Below are 19889 nucleotides of genomic sequence, written 5' to 3'. Positions count from 1 at the left end.
AGTGAGATCAAAAGAACTGCTAGTGACTGACTCCTGTCACAGTTGAGTAGGCCTTTATTGTCATAAAAGCATAAAATGCTAAAAGGAAAAACTGATGGATTTAACTTGTAAAAATTTGAAACATACACATCCAGTCAGCTTAGCCATAATTAAAAGACAAGTAATCAGGTAATATTGGCTAAAATATGACAAACTAGGTTTTATTGTTTTAAATGTTTAAATACTAAATCAATAAGTGTTTAATTAAAAGCAGAGCTGTAGGGCCTCCCCGGTGGCGCAGTGGTTGAGCGCTGGGTTGCGAAGCTGCCCGCGGCCTCTGCAGTGCCGGTTCGATCCCCGGCTGCTCCCCGGCCACCAGAGGAGGGTCCCACATGGTGCGCAGACCTCTCCTGCCGCCCGCTGCTCCCCTCAGCAGTGTACTTCGGTCCTTCTGCCTGCTCTGCTCCCCGCTCTGGCTCTGGTGAATTCTCTCACCCTCCCGCGCTTCTGACTGTACCCAGTGCATGTATAAACAAAACAAACAAACAAATAAATAAATAAAAACATGCCTCTATAAAAAAAAAAAAAATTAAAAGCAGAGCTGTAAAAGGATGCATTTAAGATGGCATAAAATATGAAAAATGTTTCTTCTAGTGATGACCAAAGCAGCAAATTAAATAAACTAACATTCTTTTCTGTCAATTTGAAAAATATTTGGAATCATAGGTATAACTATTTGTGTCACTAAATATTTGACAGTGAAGGTGGAAATTGGTAGAATAGTTTTGAAATATAATTGGCTATACTAATATATTTCAGAAACTTCAAGCAATGTTTTTTATGTGCTTTTGTCTCATTTCCATTTGTTATTTATTAGGGAGGCATATTAGATTTTTATATGAAGAGCTTTATCACAATACTTTAGTAATGAAAAATTGAGAAATTTGCATATGCAGCAGGAAACAGTTAAGAAAATTATGTACATACTTTCAAGTCAATGGAATAAATTGCTGGTATTAAAAATGTGGGTGAAGTTGAATGGTCAGTAGATGGGTTCTTGATACATTGTTAATTAAAAAACAAGATTAAAAGTGCATTTACAATATGTTATTTTATAGACGATATATATGTTTAAGTAAAATTTATGAATTAAAATATGTGAAACTGTTTGGATGGGAGCATGTTTACTGTTTTCTTCCATATTTTTTCATAAATTATCTTTAATGAACACATAGCACTTCTAACAAAAGTCCAAAAATACCATTTAAATAAAAGTTAAAGGAAAACACAGAAGAGTTAGATTACATATAAAATTTCCTTCATTGTGTGCCTGTTTCCCTCCTCGGTCTTTTTCTGTGATCGTCCTCCTTTGTGAACCTTCCTCTAGTCACCTTTTGTTAGTCACCTTTGTTAGTTTTTGTACTCTCATTCTACCAGATATTGTTCATTGTGTTTATCGGAACTCCTGCTCTTTTTTAAGATTGGCACATACTTTGCATTTTTTTGATCATAACTTTGTTTTCCACTGAGTCAGTATACGTAATAGTCCTCGTCAACTTGGCACTCCTGTTAGCTACCACTAACTCATTCCCGTGGACAGAGATAAGACCCATATGCTTCCTCAGGGTTTGAATTTAACTTATTTTTCTAAAAATTATTTTATATATTTTTTACATCATTCTTCATTTTTATACACTGGTTGAAATGTAATAGAATGTTGGATCCCCTACATTCCACCTATAATCAATTTAACTTCTTTTCTCTATGAAACTTGCCTTTACTCATCTTTCTCCATGTTCTCCATGGAGATCATTTTCTTCTCTGTATGCCTATACTCACTTATAGAGTACTTGCATAAAACATGTACATCTGTCTACATGTTGGCATTTTCAGTATACAAATTTTATGGAACCTTAACCACATTAAAGTTGAAAGGTATGTTATATAACCCCTTGTAACATAGAGTGCATACAAAAGCAACTTCTATCTTGAGAATACTCAATACAAATATAAATTTAATTTTAAAATAGTAAACATTAAGAAATAAAAAAGTATTTCCCCTGAGTAATATCATCTGTGCTTTAGAACTTCAGATGCCATCATTATACACCCCTGACTACCAAGTAGATAACTTTAACTCACCTATTCAATGACCTTTAATCTTGCATGTATCTAACAGTTGTTTGATAATAGCTCTACTTTGACATGTGCAAGCATTTTATACTCAAATCAATCTCTTTAATCAACGTTTTTCATTCTGCCCCCTCTGCCACTGCCTTCAAAAAGTTCTTTATCTTTTTTCCTTTTATCTGGTTTTGAAATAGCCTTCTACCTTACCTAACTGACAGGTTTCACTATCCTTCATGCTGCTGTAAGTTTTAGGTTAAGTTTACCCCTATAATTAAATCTTTGAGTGAATTCCCTTTCATTATTTAGCCTCTACTTCTGAAGTTCATTTTCCAAACACTTTATAGACCTTCTCTGACTATCTGTAGTGAAAGACTAATTTTTTTCACTTTCTATCCATCACAGACTGATACTTCTGTAAAATAAATTAAAAATGAATTACAAAAAATGACCATGTATTTGGCAGAAAGTTGCTGTTTACTCTCAGTTACTGTGCCTTTCACAGAGTGCTGACAAGTAGTTTATGGCCCCATATCAATCTGTAGAGTATGCATTTAAGTAGCAGTGTCCTCTCACCTTTCCAGGTGTTCCATGCTCTCTTCCTAGCGCTGCACTTGCATCCTCTGACTAAAATAAATGTCCAGGTTCTTCATTCCTTTTAACTCCCTGCCAGTTTATTCTTTTTTAAAAAAAAAAAAAATAACTGATGCCAAAGAATGTCATATTTTTTTTTAAGATTTATTTATTTATTTATACAAGCACTGGGTACAGTCAGAAGTGCGGGAGGGTGAGAGAATTCACCAGTCAGAGCAGGGAGCAGAACAGGCAGAAGGACCGAAGTACACTGCTGAGGGGAGCAGCGGGCATGGCAGGAGAGGTCTGCACGCCATATGGGACCCTCGCCCGGTGGCCAGGGATTGAACCAGCGCTGCAGAGGCTGCGGCAGCTTCACAGCCCAGCGCTCAACTGCTGCTGCGCCACCAGGGGAGGCCCCCTGCCAGTTTATTCTTTTAAGTCTTACTTTGAGAACTTTCTCTCAGGTTTAGGTGTTTGTTTTTTCTCTTCCTGTATTATATACAAGATTCACAAAATAGAAACTAAAGTAAAACATGATGTTTCCCTTAAAGCACCCGCATTCAAAGGAGAGGATTTAAGATTTTTAAATAATAAATTTTAAATGAGAGTGTGTGTGTGTGTGTGTTCTTTATTAAGTCTTCCCTAGTATAATGTTCTTCTTTTCTAGTGAATGCTTCTCAATTTCTTTCCCTCCAAGAAATCTAGTAAGTGTAGCAAAATGTGGATTTCATATTGTTTTTAAATAATAAAAATGTTATATTCACTCTTTCCTTCTAGGATGGCCCCAGAAGTTGCAGCAGTAGAGAAGAATGGTGGCTACAACCAACTCTGTGATATTTGGGCTGTAGGAATAACAGCAATTGAGCTTGGAGAACTTCAGCCGCCTATGTTTGATCTTCATCCAATGAGGTGTTCTCACTGTTTACAATTATACACATATTAATCTAGTGTTTGGGGAAAGTGAAGCACTGACAACTTGAGAATTCCAGTTTATTTTCATGTGTGTTATAAGGGTCATGGAGGACATCTCATCTAAAACCTGCTTTCTTGTATTGCTGTTCCTAAGACAACATGGCAGTAAATTGTCTACACTGTCTGAAGCTTTTCCATAAAACAAATTTCCGTTGATAATCATATTAGGATATAGCAGTTATCACTTAAAAAAACATTTTTTCTTTAGTCTTTACATTTCATCTTTCATCAGTTGAATTTGTTTTCTTTTTTGTCCTGAGTGAAATTATAAACAAATGATTGGATGCAAATGAGATTTTCTTTTTCTCCCTTGATTTTGTTTCTCTTTGTCTATGGATAATGAGAGGAGTCGATGCTTAGTATAATTATTTACATTTTAAAGTATACCATCTCTTAGAAAAAAAATATTTGAGGGTGTTTGTAAAAAGATTTTTAATATTTTGAAAGAAGAGATAAATTGGGCTAAAATTTAAACTTTAAAAGTAATTATTAGAAATTCTAAAAAATCAACAGAAGGAGAAAGCATTCTAACATATAATAGACAGTAGAACTCATTCAGAAACTATAAACAAAAGATAGATTGTTAAAGAGCAAGTACCAGATACTAAGGAAACATGGGAAGCTATTGACCTCACAAGTAGCCAAGGATATACAAGTTAAAAGATTTATTATTTTTAGCAAGAATGCCAATAGTGTAGACCTTTAGGAAAATAATTTGATGTTCTTTTTTATGGGCAAATATTTCAATGATTTCACTACTGGGAAGATTATACTTACTCTTAGGTAATAATCCAAGAAAAGCAGAAGCTGAGAATTATCCATTTCAGGATAACAGAAAAAAAAAATTCTAAGTGTTCAATAATTGGTGAATTATTGAACATTGTTAAGCAAATTGTTTAGCAGTTAAGGACAGCTTTTACACACACACACACACACACACACACACACGTGCCACAACAACATGAAAATTGATTAGTGAGTAAAGCAGAGCATAATATTACCTAATATAGTTATAATGATGTAGTAATTGATTAGCATTTAGATAAAGACTAAAAAAGGAAAGCAGTAAATTTAAAATAATGACTTAGGTAATAGAAATACAGACTTTGCTTTTTAATTTTTAAAAAGAAAATATCTTTGGTATTTAAAAAGACCAGGTAGTGCAGGACCACTCCTGTATCACTTGCTGCTCCCCTCAGCAGTTATTTCAGTAGATTTGCCTGTTCTGCTCCCCACTCTTTCTGGTGAATTCTCTCACCCCTCACATCTCTGTTCTATACCCCAGTTCTGATAGGTATAAATAAATAAATCTTTTAAAAAATAATAGTTTTTAAAAAATAAATAAAAAGACTAGGGAGTTTCATTAGAAACCTGGAAGGGCATTTATAGGAAATAATGAAATAAAACATTTTGAATTTTCTTCTTAAATCCTCCATCTTTCTGTTCACAAAATCCATAGGAAAATGGGTCAAAGGTGAATTCACACAAAAAAAGTATTCTTGTAGATTGACATGTCATTAATAATGAGAAAATATGTAAAATCATTGTCCATAAAGGGAAACAGGGTTAGGAAATGGATATTATGTGCCTTAATACCCAAAATAATTGTTATGGCCAGTATTTTGTTGTAGAATAACATATCTCTTTGTGTTACAGAATAATATGCAGTTATATAGACTTGTGGTTAAGATTTAATACTCGCTTTATATTTAACAGTATGGTGATGAAAATCTAACATTTGGTAGCTTTACCTGTTAAATAAGAATTTATTTGAAATTTAAAGATAACTCTATAACCAGGAGAAATTTTCCATATACTATCAAAATAGAATTTTTTTGTGTGTGTGTGGGACCCTCGCTGGTGGCCGGAGATCGAACTGGCGCTGCAGAGGCTACAAGCAGCCTTGCAACCCAGCGCTCAACCGCTGCGCCACCAGGGGAGGCCCAAAATAGAAAAAAATTTTTTAAAAAAGAAAAAAATTAATTTCTGTATTCCATACCAGTTTTCATCATTATCTACATATACAATAATCTTATATAAATTTGTCACAGTATAGTTAGTTAATGATTAGTTGTAGTAATACAAGGATTTTGATTTGCTCTTAAACTAAAATTTTTGTTCCAGGGCCCTCTTCTTAATGTCAAAAAGTAATTTTCAGCCTCCGAAACTAAAGGACAAAACAAAATGGTGAGTAAAAGAATATATAGACTTTATAGATGATGAAATTGAGTAGAAGAAACAATAAACAGTTTACTTTGACGGTAGACATCTAATTTCCTTTCATAACTATGGCAAGGATCTAGGTTGATTTTCTAGGTCAGTGTTACTTTATAATCTCCTCTCATAAAACTGAACATTTTCTTTTCTTAGTGTTTTGACATCTAGGGTAAGGTTTAGTGAGGAAAGCATTTGAAATAAATATAGGAAGGTTTTGGAGATTCATATTTTTGCCCTGTGTTCCTTTACTTCCATGTTGCTTTCTTGGAAGGTGATATGAGAAGGTTTCTGAGATAACATGATCATTCCTTACTGGCTTTTTTTATTACCTTTCTCTTGTAATAATCAAAATGGTAGCTACTCGTTTTCATCCTGATTTCTTCCAAAGTAGAGTAGTTTGCCTGTTATAGTTCATAAGGACATCTTCTGTTAGATGATAAAAATTGAAAATTATTTTTATAGTAATATCTTCCCATACATTTAAATTTAAACACTATGCAAATGAAAGTTTCTAAATTCTTAAAGTCAGGAATTCATCTAGATTACAAGGATCTCTCTTTTTCCCCCTAAGTTCTAGCTTTGTTTTCATTATTATTTGCTAGTTTTGCCATCTAGTCTGATCTCAGCTGTCCTAAGGAAATCCAAGGTTTAATAACTTCTAGAATGCCCTGGCTCCTTTTTTTCTTTTTAAATCAAAACCAAATGGGCCCCCAAAATTGTGCCTGTATATTCATTTTACTGGGAAGATAGGCCTTATCTTATTTCAAACTCTAGGAAGCCTATATCTGAAACAGAATCTACATCACTGGTTTATTTTTTATTATCCTGACAGTTCATAGTGTTACTAGGAACAACTTTGGGGGTGAATGCCAAGAATGAAAGTCATATACCACACTGTAGAAATAAAGGAGTTCATATCCTGTTCCTAACTGTATTATTTTGTATCGACACAAATTTCTTCCTATTCCCAGTTACCCTAAGTTCCTAAGTAACTGAAACTGAAGAGCTTTATGGCTGAAATTACTGCATATTCATTCAGAAATGAATGACTATTAGTTATAACAGTTAAAATCACATATTCCAAAACGATCCTTACCCTATCAGTAAAGGTACTGATACTGTGATTTCTTTACAGAGAACTGCTGTCTGGTTGCTGTCTTTGCTAATGACTAAGGTTATTTCAACTCTTTAGTTCTTGCCCAACCCCTTCTCCAATGGAATCTTGGCAATGGTATACATACCCCTCTCTGCCATTAATTAATAATCAAAACATGATTTCCTTAATTTATGTCTTCTTGCTTTCCCTACTTCATCAATGCAGGTGGCAGGAAAACTCCTCTGTTTGCTAAAACTCATTCCCTCATTTTTGCTTTCAATCCTAAGGAGTTCAATGACCTTTTCCGATTTTAAATAATCTCGCATACTACCACCCAACCTCTATGCCACCCATCTCTTTTGGTATAGCAACACATTTGCGTAGTTTACAAATTAGACTATGAGAAAAGGTCACTTTGACTCCTAGGTGGACCTACGACACAAAATTATATATCCAATACATGGTAAAGCTACCCATTTCTAGTTTTCACTGTGTATTTTGAGGTCATATATACTTTTCTGTTAACTGATTGTATTTTATTTAAGAGATGAAACTGCCACACTTCCAAGAGTATACACTACCTTTGGGTTTATGTTTTTAGATAAAAGAGGCCTAAGGAAAAACCATGTGTTTCAGACTTTCTAACTGCTTGTAAGTTAATCTCTTTTAGTAACACACAAAAAAGCATTAGTGAATTATTGTTGTAAATATCTCTCTTTATTTGAAGGTCGTCAACATTCCATAATTTTGTCAAAATTGCACTAACCAAAAACCCAAAAAAAAGACCAACTGCTGAAAGACTTCTGACTGTAAGTCATTGAAATTATAAGGGCATTTTATGTAGTCATATAGTAGTTAGGCATATCACTCAAACAGAAGTATGTAGGTGTTTTTAATACAAAAATGTAAGTGATCTCTTACTGCGGGGGTCAACAAACTTTCTGTAAATAGCCAGATATAAATATTTTACTTTGTGGGTCATACAGTCACCATTGCAACTACTCAGTTTTGCCCTTGTAGCACAAAAGCATCCATTATTAGTACACATAAATGTGTATGACTTTAACACCTAGTGAAACTTTGTTCCTAAGAGGCAGTTTACTGATTTTGCCCATGAACTGTAGTTTTCCAATCCCTGCCTTGAGAAAACTTCAGAAGGTTGCTGTAATCTAAAATTAATTGCTTTTCTTGGTTTCTTATGTTAAGTTTATAGAATACTTTGTATATGTTTATAAATTTTTATTAGAAAAACATTACAGCAATCTATGAAAGCTTTAAATGTCATAAAACTTAATGTCTTTACATTAACATAATTTTACCAAATTAAATATGCTAATGTAGAACACACATCCTTTTTTCTTAATTGTGATTATGTATAATAACATGGTAAATAAATGTCATTGGTATTACCAAGCTTGTAACTTTACAATCTAATATAGATTAGGTAAATTTACATAGAGAATTTATTCACATTATAAAGTTTCCCCACAAAGGCACTTTAGTTTTGTAATATATAACTGTTACAGTTATATAGTTTTATAACTATACAACTATATTTCTGTGACTAATAGATTTTCTCATTTGTTTGTGTTGGGGTTCCCAATATGCTTATCTGTCATAGTTACTAACTGGAAAAGTACAAATAACTTTTTCTGTAATCCACTGTTGTAAAAGCCCTGAAGTTTTGTTTTGTTTTGTTTTTACTTAGCATACTTTTGTAGGGCAGCCAGGTCTCTCTAGGGCCCTGGCAGTTGAACTGTTGGACAAAGTGAATAATCCAGACAACCATGCACATTATACTGAAGGAGATGATGATGACTTTGAGGTAAGGAAGTATTTGCAAATGTTTAATATGGTCTTAGACTTTGTTTTCTAATTGACTGTTGGATTAATTAAGTTTTAATGACAGATTGACAATGTAAATTACACTTATCCTGAATATAATTACCAGTTGATGCTTTTTTATTGTAATATAATATATTTAATTGGCTGATATTTTTCTTTTTTTTTTTTAAGGGTTATATGTAATCCCATTTCATTTATTTATTTTTTATTTTAAGATTTATTTATTTATTTATACAAGCACTGGGTACAGTCAGAAGCTTGGGAGGGTGAGAGAATTCACCAGAGCCAGAGCAGGGAACAGAACAGGCAGAAGAACCAAAGTACACTGCTGAGGGGAGCAGCAGGCGTGGCAGGAGAGGTCTGCGCGCCATGAGGGACCCTCCTCTGGTGGCTGGGGAGCAGCCGGGGACCGAACCGGCGCTACAGAGGCTTCGGGCAGCTTTGCAACCCAGCGCTCAACCGCTGCGCCACCAGGGGGGCCCCTGGTTGATATTTTTCTTAACCTAGTTGTAGAGCTAGGATTATTGTTCTTCTTAACATTATTTTATTTAATTTACTGGTTTACATGAAGATTTTTGAGTTAGCTGAGATTAGAATCAGATTTCTCCCTTGCCCCTCCAGAAATCAGAGGTGGATATGCTTTTCCTTCTCCCAAAACTTTTCTGCAGAATTTATGTGTGTATATAAAGAATAATTATTTCTAAGAAAATGAAAGTTTTAAAGATGTTGCTTTAGATTAAAAAAACAAAAGTTTAGCTATAAAACATTTGCTTATTATTTTCATAAAAGAGACTCCCTGGAAATCTAATTGGTCTTTTTTTGTAGTTTCTCGATAATAAACATCATTAACAGAATACAAATTTTTTTTTAAAATTGAGGTTCCCATAGAAAATTTTACGCTTTCCAATACTTATTCGAAATTGTTATTTCTTGCATAATTACATGTAGGACTTTTCATAACTATGCTTGGTTTTTTTGAAAATAATATAGAATTGTTTGAATATATATTTAACAATACAACTTTTCTACTTCAGCCATCGTTCACAGATTTGTGATTAATAAATAAGGTTTTAATTTCTTAAAATTAAAAAAAAATATGTTTATCAGGAATGAGGGATTTCTGGCTCAGTTCCAGGTACCTATTTTTACCTATATTTAATTCAAGGCTGTTTTTCATCAATGTCTCTTCCTCTCCTTTGATGATTCCTTTTTCTGTATTTCTCTGAATCTCTCTTCATTTTCTTTATGCCTTTCTTTCCCTTTATAGCTCTATCTTCTGCTACAACTGGAGAGCTAAACTTTATTATTATTTATTGAAGGAAATTTTCTATTTTATGTTAAGTTTTAAATTATACAATGTAAGTATCATGACAACTGCTAGATAGTCACTGTGTATCAAATATTGGGCCAAATAATTTTCCTGTTAACTATTTAATACTGGAAACAGCCCTTTGAAATAGGGTACTGTTACTATCTAAATTTCACAAATAAGGAAACAAAGGGTAAAGAACAGAAGTAATTTGCCCAAGGTCATATGGCTAGTAAGTAGTAGAACTAGGATTTGAATCCAGGCAAACTAACTCTGGAACCTGTGCTTGCAGTTAATACACCATTGTTTCTGTGTATCTACAAAATAATCATTAAATAATCTTTGAAAACTAACCTTTGTTTCCTCATTGCCTGGTATTTAGCATAGAACTGCTACATAGTAGGTACCCAATAAATATCTTGTTGAATGTTAAATTAACTTTGATTGAAAATATTAAATAAATGAGCCAAACATATTTTTTCTACTAATACCATCATTTACAGACTAGTGATTAATAAATAGGATCTTAATTTCTTAATAAAAATTTTAAAGAATGGTTAAGCTAGTGGAATTGAACATTATTCGATTCCTCAATTTCTTGGTTACAAATAACTAAACTCTTTTTATTTCCCATTCTATTTTGCTGGGTTCCCCACATTCACTCTGCATTTTGAGTTTTGTCTTTCTGTTCAGTGATACTACCATAATCTTCAGTTCTTGAAGTGTAACACCTTGTAACAGGTATTTGGGGACACAGTGGTATATGAGATTGACACTGTCTCTTTCTTCTTAGGGCATATGATATGGGCTCAACAGAACTTCAGAAATACCAATAAGTAATTTATAGTTGTGATAGCTATTATACAATGGGAAACATAGGGTGGTTTAAAGGCATATTATAAAGACAGGAAAGGACTCACTGCAGGAGCAATATTTATGGTGAAAACTAACCTGAAGACAGAACTAGAGGAAGGAAACAGGCAGAAGTATTCTGATCAGAAACAGTAATAACTTGTTTGAAAGCCTACACAAGAGGGAAAGCCTGTCCTTGAGGAACTGAAAAAAGGTTAGTCTCTTTAGAACAGAAAACAAGGAAGGAAGTGATGGAAGATGAGGTTATAGAACCAGATGCTAGCCGTTTCAAACCTTGTTAAAATTTTGAACTAGATTCAACTAAGGGCAGTAGGAGCCATTAAAAGGTGGGGGTGTGACATGATCAGATAAGCATTTTGTAAAGCTCTCTGACTTCAGTATGGTGATACCATTCTTTAAACCCTGTTAAGAGGCTATCAAAATTAGTAAAATAGAAGTAGTGGTGTTGCTGTGGTAGAGCAAGTTGGGGGAAAAAGTAGACTAATTCTTAATTATATGAGAGAGTTGGTGGTTGTATGAAGGTAGACAATATAAAATGTAGGATTAAAAACAGATTGCTGCTAGAACAGCCAGGTAGGTATAAAAGTACCATTTATATTGAGATAGGACCTAACAATAGTAAAAATCTAGGTTGGGAAAAAAAATGAGTTCAGTTCTACACGTAGTAATTTTCATCTTTTTTTTTAAATTTATTTATTTATACAAGCACTGGGTACAGTCAGAAGCGCGGGAGGGTGAGAGAATTCACCAGAGCCAGAGCGGGAAACAGAACAGGTAGATGGACCGAAATACACTGCTGAGGGGAGCAGTGGGCACGGCAAGGGAGGTCTGTCACGTCATGTGGGACCCTTGCCGGTGGCCGGGGATCGAACCAGCGCTGCAGAGGCTGTGGGCAGCTTCGCAGCCCAACGCTCAACCGCTGTCCCCAGGGGAGGCCCTATTAATTTTCATATTACACAACACTTTCAAATGGAAAAGTCTCGTAAGAGTTAGATATTACGTGGTTTGTCACTTAGGGATGAAAGTTTGGATTGGAAGTAATAAATTTGAGAGCCATTAGATGTAGTATGAGCACCCAAAGGAAGCATGTAGAATAAGAAAAGAAGAGGGCCTAGAACAAAATCTTGAAATTTCTCCTAGAATTTAAGGATCAAATAGGCAAAGAGGAACAAGCAGAGGAAGTTGATAAGGAATATTAAAAGAAGGAAGGAAAGTTTCAATAAGAATACCAACTAGAAATTAAGTTTAAAAAGTCTGTTCACCACACCTGAAGTCCTATACTGTCAAAAAATTTTAAAGGATTTAAAAATGATACTTCATTTAAAAAAAAGACTGGGCCTCCCCTGGTGGCACAGCGGTTGAGCGCTGGGCTGCGAAGCTGCCCGCAGCCTCTGCAGCGCCGGTTCGATCCCCGACCACTGGGCGAGGGTCACACATGGCGCACAGACCTCTCCTGCCATGCCCGCTGCTCCCCTCAGCAGTGTATTTCGTCCATCTGCCTGTTCTCTTCCCCGCTCTGGCTCTGGTGAATTCTCTCACCCTCCCATGCTTCTGACTGTACCCAGTGCTTGTATAAATAAATAAAAATAAATTTAAAAATAAATAAAAATTTTAAAAAGAGTGTATTTCGGTGGTAGTATTTGATTAATGAAGTAACTTCAAATAGTGGTGGTGAAGCTAGATTGGAATGTTTGAAAGATAACTATAGTAATTCATTTATGAAATAGGGGGAGAATAGAGTTAGTAATGGGGGGGGAAGAGTTAGCAGATGATTTTTTTTTTGTGGGTAGGAGGAAGTAGGAACAGACTTAAATTCTGAGGAAAAGGATCCAATAGATAAAAGATTCCAGAGAAGCGAGTGAGTAGACAAAGTTCCTCAGAAGGAAGGAGAGGCTGGGATCTATGTTATGATGAAGGACTTGATTTTAACTAAATATATTCTTTACATTAGAGAGAAGGATAGCTGGAAGTTGAGTTAGAGGTCAGTCTTTTTCTATTGATGATTTTCATTTTCTCTATAAGTAAACGGCAAGGTCATCTCCTGAAAATGTAAAGGAAAATGGGTGAATTTGAAGAGTGTAGAGGTGTGAGGTAGTTAATGAGGAGAATGGTTGGGTGAAATGACTAGAGATTTGTTTTTGGACAGAGACTCAGAGGAGATGAATTTTCATGGTTTTCTGCAGCACAATTTCTTCTAGGCGTAATTGGTACTTAGTATATATGTAAACAAAAGAATAACTAATTTAATTTATCCAGGTTGCCAATACCATCTACTGAAGGACAGTAGGGCAAAGGGAATTTAGGATATTGGCAAGTTATTGGTTGAAATTTTGGCCACCAGATATAAACTAGCTAGGTAAAAGAGTGAAGATAAAGGAGATGAAATATAGTGTAAGTTCAAACGTCAGAACTGATGGCAAGATTCAGGGTGTGCTCTTAGGACTGGCGAGTACATTGAGTATGGAGAATGTCTTTGAAGATGAGGTCAGAAAACTTAAATCCAGAACAATAAATTGTACATCCATCTGAACTTTTGAAGTCCTTTGGTATGATGGTGGGGTCTTGAGGTAGAGAAAAAATATATGTGTGAACCATTGTTGGAAATGTCATAAATAGGAATTGAGCTGAAGGCATTGCTTCAGAAGAACAGATTATATATATAAGAACAGATTATACAGAAGGGTGGAAGTAGCTTCTTAACTTGGTTTACTACAATACTCTTTTTTTTTTCTATCACTTCCCTAATTTAATTCTTAACATTTCCAGTTTTTTGTAGAATGACACTAACAACCATATTTCAGACTAATGATCGCAAGTATAAGATGTCTTTCACAGGACAGAAGATTCCCCTTACATATACACACTAAAACTGTATTACTACAATACTCTTACTCAGTCTTCCTGCATCCCCTATTTCTTCCTTCCATACTCTTACACGCTTAGCATATTATTCTTAAAGCTGACTTTGGTATTGCTACTCCCTTTCTGTGAAATCTCAAAAATTTTCCTTTACAAAAAATATAAAATTAAGAACACTAGGCTGACATTCAGAGCCCTTCATGATTTGGCTCATCACCAGTCTGTTCTTCTAGCACTGTCACCTCTTCATCTAACCTTCACTACAGCCAAATAATAACCAACCTCAGATCCCCATAAACACCCCACAATTCCTTTTTCTTTTTTCATCACTTTTTTCATCTTCTTTATTCATCTTCTTTCTGTTATCTAGAATAGTGGAAGCTGTCTAGAATAATACAGCTCATTATTGCACATCCAGTGCCTACTGGTACTTCAAGGCCCCAGATCAGATTATAGCTGTGTCATGAATAAGTGAATTCACTTTTAAAGTATCTTAATGTTCTTTGCCTTTTTTATGTTATTTTATCTTATTTATTAGTAGGTAATCATATTTGTCAGTAAATAATCATTTAATTCAAAAGAGAACGTTTCGCCTTTTATCATTGAAATTTTTAAAGTGTGTATATATTATGCTTATATTCACAGCCCCATGCAATCATTCGTCATACCATTAGATCTACAAACAGGAATGCCAGAGCTGAGCGGACAGCTTCAGAAATAAATTGTATGTGTTTGATATACATTTTCAATTGGTGGCTTTGGAGGGTTGAGCTGGGTCTTCGTATACTTTGCGTTTTGAAATAGTAAAATATCGGACTAACTGAGGCTATATGTTTTAACTTATCAGAATGCCTCTAAGATAGGAGTTGCTTTTGTGCTTTGTAATGGAATTTACTTTGTATATAATCAGTTTTTATTTTCTAATTATGAAAGTAATACACACCTATTGCAGAAAATTTGCAAGAGGAAAAAAATAGAAAATTAACATTGTCCATAATCACATTGCCTAAATACCAACCACAAATAATATTTTGTTGAATTTCCTTCTTGTTTTTCCATGTATATTTTCACATGGCTGAATTTGTACTATATATAAAGCTAACATAGAAGTATTTGCCATGTATTAGCCTATCCTTTCAAAATGTTTTGTGGAATGGTTGTATCCTGTTTCGTTGAGTTGATAGGTTGTAATACAACAGTTTCCTATTACTGGATATTTGGATTGGTTTTGGTTGTTTTAATCGGGTTAACATTATGATGCACTATTTCTAAAATTTGTATTTAAAAGGGGAAATTAATTTTTATTTAGTAAATCACTGAGAGTTAAAAATTTTGTATCAACAGTATTTCTGACTTTAGCCACATTAATTTAGAAGAACTGATTTGGAAAGAAGTTTTAGGTATGGGTGTATTGACTTAAATGCATACTTGTTTCAAAAAAGATTTAAAGTAAAATAAAATAAGATATAAAAATATAAGCCACATAGGGAGAGATGATTCATAAAATATTTAGGCTAATTAGAATTATTGCAATGTGTATTTTTTAAAGTATGCATTTACTTGTACCCAAATATTTCTAGCTCTGGTTATAGCTTTGGAAATCTAAGATGATACGGAAGTAGAATGTGCATCCCTTATCAGTTGTTTCAGTCAGGCCTCTTCATATTTAAGCTTATAATCTTTTTGTTAGTACTCAGATTGCTAATATGTCCTTATGCTTTCTTTTTATATAATCCCAAGTGATTCTCTGCACTACAAATACCTGAAGAAGTAGCAAAGTTGATAATGCATTATAATGCTGTCTTCATTATTTTATTTGGCTATATAGTGTTCAGTTGATGTAGTCTGTTAATTATCTTATGCAGAGAGCTTTTGGATTTTGTGTCATATTTAGCAAGGCCTTCCTCATTCTAAAATTATCAAAGAATTTTCCTATAGTTTCTTCTTGAGTTTTCAGTTTCATTATTTAACATATTTAAATTTTTTATTAATAAGATATGTATTTGGTAGAAAGTATGACATATGAATTCAACTTTGGTTTCTTTCTGAATGAATACTCATTGTTTTCAAAGTTATTTATTGGAAACTTAACCTTTTCACTGGTAGATTTGATATGCTACCTGTATTATATACTAAATGCCCACATATATTTTGGGGCCCTTTCTGGAGCTTTTATTCTGTTTCATTAATATGCCCTTTCATATGTTGGTAGCATACTCTCTATTATTATACCTTCATAGTACATCTTAAAATCTGTTAAGATTAATCACCCTATTCCCCTCCACTACCCATATACATACATAGTTGCTATTCTTTTATTATGATATTTGGCTTTGCATTTTCTGCACATAAACTTAAGAAAGAGCTTATCCAGTTTAGAAAAACCTCAGTGTTTTTACTGAGTTTTACTCATTACTTTATTAACTTTGGTATAGCTATCATCTTTATGATATTCTGTCTTTTTAACATGATCTAGTACTTCAGAAGTAAGTTCAATACTTTTAGGTCTTTAGGAGAGTACCTATAGTACTAGTATCTTCATAGAGTAAACTCTTATGCTTCAACTACCAGACAGAATAATTGATAAGAGGTGAAGGTCATTTTATTGGTGTTATGTCTTAATTTTCTCAAGTCTTCCTTTATGTGTCTCAGGAGTGTTTACAGCTTTGTTTTTGTTTATTTAACAGACTTTTTAATATACTTAGTTACATTGGTTTTTTATTTTTTTTTTTATTTTATAAATTTTATTGTTATATTCCCCATACAATTGCAGCCCCCCCATTCTGACCCCAATCCCTCCCCTCCCGCCCCCGCCCCCCTAAAAGTGTCTCTGGTTCATAGTTTTTTGTTGATTTTGATTTTCACTTTCTTATAGTTATTCATTTTACATTGGTTTTTTAAATTTAGCTGGTAATTTACATATAATAAAATGCTTATGTGTACTACATGATGAATTTCTAAATATGAATAGACACAAAACTTCCTCCAGTTCAAGATATAAAAAATTAACAGAATTTTTGAAGGCTTCAAGTGCCATCACTTCTATCTTTCTATGTCCTCTTGCATTTCTACTGCCTAGTCTAATCGATGTTCTAAACTGTCACCATGTTTGTTTGGTTTTTTTTTTTTTTTAATTTTTTTTTATAGAGGCATGTTTTATTTATTTATTTTTATTTGTTTGTTTGTTTTTTTGTTTATACATGCACTGGGTACAGTCAGAAACGCGGGAGGGTGAGAGAATTCACCAGAGCCAGAGTAGGGAGCAGAGCAGGCAGAAGGACCGAAGTACACTGCTGAGGGGAGCAGCAGGCGGCAGGAGAGGTCTGCGCGCCATGTGGGACCCTCCTCCGGTGGCCGGGAAGCAGCCAGGGATCGAACTGGCGCTGCGGAGGCCGCGGGCAGCTTCGCAACCCAGTGCTCAACCGCTGCGCCACTGGGGAGGCCCACCATGTTTGTTTGTTTTTTTTTTTTTTTAATTTTTTTTCTTTTTATAGAGGCATGTTTTATTTATTTATTTGTTTGTTTGTTCGTTTGTTTTGTTTTATACATGCACTGGGTACAGTCAGAAGCGCGGGAGGGTGAGAGAATTCACCAGAGCCAGAGCGGGGAGCAGAGCAGGCAGAAGGACCGAAGTACACTGCTGAGGGGAGCAGCGGGCGGCAGGAGAGGTCTGCGCGCCATGTGGGACCCTCCTCCGGTGGCCGGGGAGCAGCCGGGAATCGAACCGGTGCTGCAGAGGCTGCGGGCAGCTTCGCAACCCAGCGCTCAACCGCTGCGCCACCGGGGAGGCCCACCATGTTTGGTTTTTACTGGTTCTTGAACTTCAGATAAATGGGATCACACAGTATACTTCCTTTTTGCCTGGTTTCTTTTGCTCAGCATTATTTCTGTGAAAGTTATACATGTTAGTGTAGCAATAGTTCAGTGTTTTCGTTATAATGTACTATTGGGTTATCAAAAAAGTCATGACACATTTTTTTTTTCTTGAAAAACAGAAAAAATACATCATGACTTCTTCTGACAACCCAATATTTCTTTGTATGATTATGCTACAATTACAGCCATTGTTTTGTTGATGGGCACTTGATTTGGTTCTAGTTTTTGGCTACTAAGACCATCATAAGGATTCCTAGCATGTATGTTTAGTGGGCATAAATAATTATTATGAATATGGCCTATTCTGTGACCACCAGGGACAAATATATAGTCCAAAAAAATAGGTTTATTGACTCCTTGCTTTGAGGGAGAACACATAGCAGAGGAAATATGAAACATCTCATTAAACAAATAAAAAGAATAATTAAAGGGTTTTAGAAAAAGTAGGGTTTAGTGAAACTGAAGTGACAACTCAAAGCAAAGTAGGAATATGTATGAAAGGTGAACATCAAGTGTATACTGTAAGAGTATACAGAGACCTGTTTTCTTGGAATCCTAGAATGTTGTATTCAGAAACCCTTTATTTCAAGTATGTGGGTTGGAAATTGATGCTGCTTTTCTGTATCAGTCACTTAGATCTTCCAGGCAAGAATAGAGTTTTTCATTCTAATGCCTATGATTTAATACAGCAAAGTTTCTAAGCATACAGGATTTTAGAGAATAATGTTTATCAGTAGAAAATGAGTTAGAAATGCAGAGGGAGGCAGGTCATCATGTGATTCTTTATATATGTAGCACCTCCTTGGGAGAAATATTGCTCTTGCTGACTTTGCATTTGAAGTTTGTTCTCTCAGTGTGATGAAGGACAAGGCAGATTACTTTCTCAGTCTGACACAGTCTTACTTATTTTTTTAACTTGTCATCTGAAAAATCACTTAATGATTGAATTCAGTTACTTAGGTAACCAACTGATTATAAGGAATTGGCACCAAAAGTTAAGTGATATCCACAATGAAAGTGAGTACATCCCCAATAATTTTATGATTTTAGCTGACTCAAAATAAATTTAGCCAGGTAAGGACTAAAGCTGCAAAGAGCAATATTAAGAATAATGATTATCAGTTCATCCATCATTGGACATTTAACCTTGTTTCCATATCTTGGCTATTGTAAATAATAGTGCGGTGAAGATACAGCTGTATTTCTCTCTTTGTATTAGTATATTCATGTTCTTAAGATAAATGATTTTTAATTGTTTGAGAAACCTTCACACAAGTTTCCATAGTGACTCTCCATTTTACATTCCCATCAAGAATGTGCAGGATTTCACTTTTCTCCATATCCTCTCTAACACATTTTTTGTGTTTTGATAGTATCCATTTTAACAGCATGGATGCACCGAGAGGGTATTATGTTCAGTGAAATAACTGACAGAAAAAAAATACCATATGACTTCTCTCATATATAAAATATAAAGAAACAAAGCAAATGAATAAACAAAATAAAAACAGAAACAGATACAGAAAACATTCTGGTGGTTATCTGAGGGGCAGGAGCTTGGAGGACAGGTGAAAGGCATAAAGGTAGTCATGTATATATGATGCTGGATATAAGGTACACTTTGGTGGTGCTCATGATGTAGTTTTTACAGATGTTGACTTACAATGCTGCATACCTGAAACTTACGTAATATCATAAACCCATGTTGTCACAATAAAAATTTATTTTAAACAAATAGATATTCTACAGGCATCACACTGAAAAGTTAATGTGTTTGTAAACAATCCAAAATCTTCAACTGGTAAAGAGGGAAATAAATGTAGCTAAGAAAATGAACAACTATAGTGTGTACACTAACATATGACAGTCATTATATCCAGTCATCTTGTTTCATGGATCTTAGACAAATGTTCTGTTTCATGCTATTGTTAGCTTGGTCAAACAGCTATAACTCTTCTTTCTGCAGTCTTTTACTTCTGATAGTTCTTTATCCTCTCCATTTTAAGATGTCCTGCTACAGTCTTTCATTGATTTAAGATTGGCCAGTGACTTTTTAATTGAGAGGCATAAATACAAGGATCAACGTCCTGTTTGCCACTTGTGATAGAATACCTGGCAAAATTCTATTTATTGAGGCTAGAGAACAGTTTTCCAAAAGGC

The 19889-nt window shown here is 34.5% G+C and overlaps 1 protein-coding gene across 1 annotated transcript in view; it reads left to right on the top strand.

Annotated features, from left to right (window-relative positions):
- MAP4K5 (mitogen-activated protein kinase kinase kinase kinase 5) overlaps positions 1–19889 on the top strand; it is a gene marked incomplete at both ends in the record, with an annotated part of 90873 nt that overhangs the window by 37027 nt on the left and 33957 nt on the right. The window contains 5 exons of the mRNA XM_084240033.1: positions 3460–3591; positions 5779–5841; positions 7695–7776; positions 8676–8792; positions 14499–14577. Of these exons, the coding sequence (XP_084096159.1) occupies positions 3460–3591; positions 5779–5841; positions 7695–7776; positions 8676–8792; positions 14499–14577 (473 nt within the window). The remainder of the gene's footprint in view (positions 1–3459; positions 3592–5778; positions 5842–7694; positions 7777–8675; positions 8793–14498; positions 14578–19889) is intronic.

The sequence above is a fragment of the Talpa europaea genome (assembly GCF_964194135.1).
Source record: "Talpa europaea genome assembly, chromosome: 8".
NCBI classification, from domain to species: Eukaryota; Metazoa; Chordata; class Mammalia; order Eulipotyphla; family Talpidae; genus Talpa; species Talpa europaea.
This window is presented reverse-complemented; position numbering and strand designations above follow the sequence as displayed.